The sequence below is a fragment of the Euprymna scolopes genome, chromosome 18 (assembly GCF_053919585.1).
Source record: "Euprymna scolopes isolate OS-2025 chromosome 18, ASM5391958v1, whole genome shotgun sequence".
Classification (NCBI taxonomy): Eukaryota; Metazoa; Mollusca; class Cephalopoda; order Sepiida; family Sepiolidae; genus Euprymna; species Euprymna scolopes.
Window position 1 is genome coordinate 123,169,418 of NC_136499.1, and position 2,402 is coordinate 123,171,819.

The 2,402-nt window shown below is 36.9% G+C and overlaps 1 protein-coding gene across 1 annotated transcript; it reads right to left on the reverse strand.

The window, feature by feature from the left end:
- Window positions 1–491: 491 nt before the first annotated feature.
- On the reverse strand, window positions 492–2,130 carry LOC145297918 (C4b-binding protein alpha chain-like). The gene has a single exon (XM_080144258.1). The coding sequence runs from the start codon at window positions 2,100–2,102 to the stop codon at window positions 507–509; it is 1,596 nt and encodes a 531-aa protein (XP_080000384.1). The 5' UTR covers window positions 2,103–2,130; the 3' UTR covers window positions 492–506.
- Between the last annotated feature and the right edge of the window lie 272 nt (window positions 2,131–2,402).

Below are 2,402 nucleotides of genomic sequence, written 5' to 3' on the forward strand. Positions count from 1 at the left end.
CTTTACATGAATTAATTCAATTTAATTTGATCAACTTACATTTAATTAATTTAATTTAATTAACTTCAAATTAATTAATTCAATTTCATTTTATTAACATAAATTTAATTAATTCAATTTAATTAACAATGTGTTTTAATTATAGATTAGATGATATTTAAAGACAAGTACAGTAAATACAATATTAAAATGGGCAAAAGTTATGGCCTGTTGACGTATACTGAATGCTTTATGCCAAATTTATGATTGAATATGGTTAAATGTGTGCTCGTTTTTGCATTAAATATTAATCTCTATTAATCCCTATTAATCCCCATTAATTCCTATTAATCCCTATTGCTCCTTATTCCTATTAATCCCTAATGCTGAATTGAACGGATACCATAATACTTATGTAGCTGCGGCTACTTATGACAAAGGTCCGTACAAAGTATCATCTAGATCGGTAGTTTCCGAGAACAAATGAAACAGACAGATAGACAGACTAAGAGGAATATAATATAGTTTTATTGTGAACAGGAAACGCAATAATTTGATCTGCTGAAGTATCTTCCATTTTTCTGTACTCTGTTTGTCCTCATGAATGTATTTAAATCAAAGTCAAAACATGTATTACATGTTCTTGAAATACTGCCTCGACGATATCCAAAGAACCCGCATACATCATACGAGTTTTTACAGATTCTTCGCCAGGAACCGTCTTGTTGAATTTCTATCATGTGGGAAACAACCCTTGTTGGGATTCCACATGAACTGCCCCTGAGGTTTCCATCAAAACAATCAATTACATAAGAATTCAATGAAGAATGCGATCCACATACCTCATACAGTTGCGTCCCGTTTACAACCTGCGTCCCAAAAGGAATGAGTGCGTATGTTTCTTTGTTTCGGTAAGACAAAACATTTTGTCGTTTTGAAAGCGTACACACTTTTGTGCATATCGGAACTTCGCCATCCCACGTGCCGTTGGGCAAACACGATAATGTTCGTTGGCCAATGAGCTTATATCCAGACTGACAGGCATAGAGTACGGTTGAGAAATCTTTCGTTAAAACATGTTTCCCATTCGCTATTTCTACTACCGTACATGTCTTTCTGCACTGAATCCTTGGTCCCCAAGTCCCTCCAATGCAGGTCGAAATTCCGGATGACGGAACCACATATCCGGGTTTGCAGGAGTAAATAACACGCTGACCTTGCTGAACCAAGGACCCAATGGAGAGAATACTAAATCCGGGAATCAAGCGTATACCCTCTGCCTGATTTGTACAATTCGGAACAAGACACACTTTTTTACAAACTGGTGCTGAAGTATTCCATCGGCCATTTTCTTCGCATCGTAGAACGGCATCTCCAATTAACGTGTAGTCACCTTTACAAGTAAACCTGACAGTTTGATTGACAGGCGTTTCTTCCTGATTAGACACGAAACCATGTCGGGGTGATGAAAGCGGACGACACAAAGATAGGTGACAGGTCGGTGGTGGTAAATTCCAGTAACCACTTTCTTCGCAGATTAGTTTGTCGGCACCATTTTTAGTAAAACCGCCAGAACACCAAAAGTAGACAGTTGTGTTGTAAGTATTCTCGCGAGTTGAAAAGTTAATACCAGAACCAGCGGATGCGGTCAAACGAGGGCATCTGATTTTTTCGCACTGGATCTTATTAAAAACCCATTTTTTATTTTTACATTGAACTTGTAAAGATTCATGTTGGAAGGGTGTTTTAAAATATCTATCGCATGTTTGGAATAAGCTTAAACGTTTAGTCACATAATCCAAGGTATATCGCAAATGGCTGTTTGGCATACGCGGGAAATATCCACAGTTCATGAGATTAATTATTTCCACGATAATGTTTTCGTTTGAAACCAAAAGGCTTTCAGGCGGACTTGAGTCATATTTGTGCTTAATTGTGTTCGCTTGATTATCGGCTTCCTGAGATAAAATTTGTTTAAGATTTTCAAATATGTCATCCGCATCAGTCTCATTTTTAGCGTTAGCTCTTGGCAGCATAGCCAGAAGGACCAGCAGGACTACCTTCTGAGATAAAATCATGTTCTCGAAGTTGGTCTGTTTCAGACAAGAATGCATGTTGCTCATTCTGAGGTGAATTATATGCGTCGTCTTTTTCTTCCCAGGCTGATAAGAACGGAGATAACTTTGATAAAAAAAAAAGGTGAAGTGACATTTCGATATCACCTTATGCTGCTTCCCTCAACGTTAACGATACAATAGAGTTTTCCAGGAATTTTAAGATAACTTTCATTCTGGGAATGTTACTCAAGAACTTTATCTGCATCATCTGCATGCAAACATCTTCACAAGTATATATATATATATATATATATATATATATATATATATATCAGTGGCGACTCTAGCCTATTATTGCTTGTCGTG

Excerpts from the sequence above, each read along its gene's own strand:
- LOC145297918 (XM_080144258.1), bottom strand. The coding sequence starts at position 2,102 with ATGAGCAACATGCATTCTTGTCTGAAACAGACCAACTTCGAGAACATG.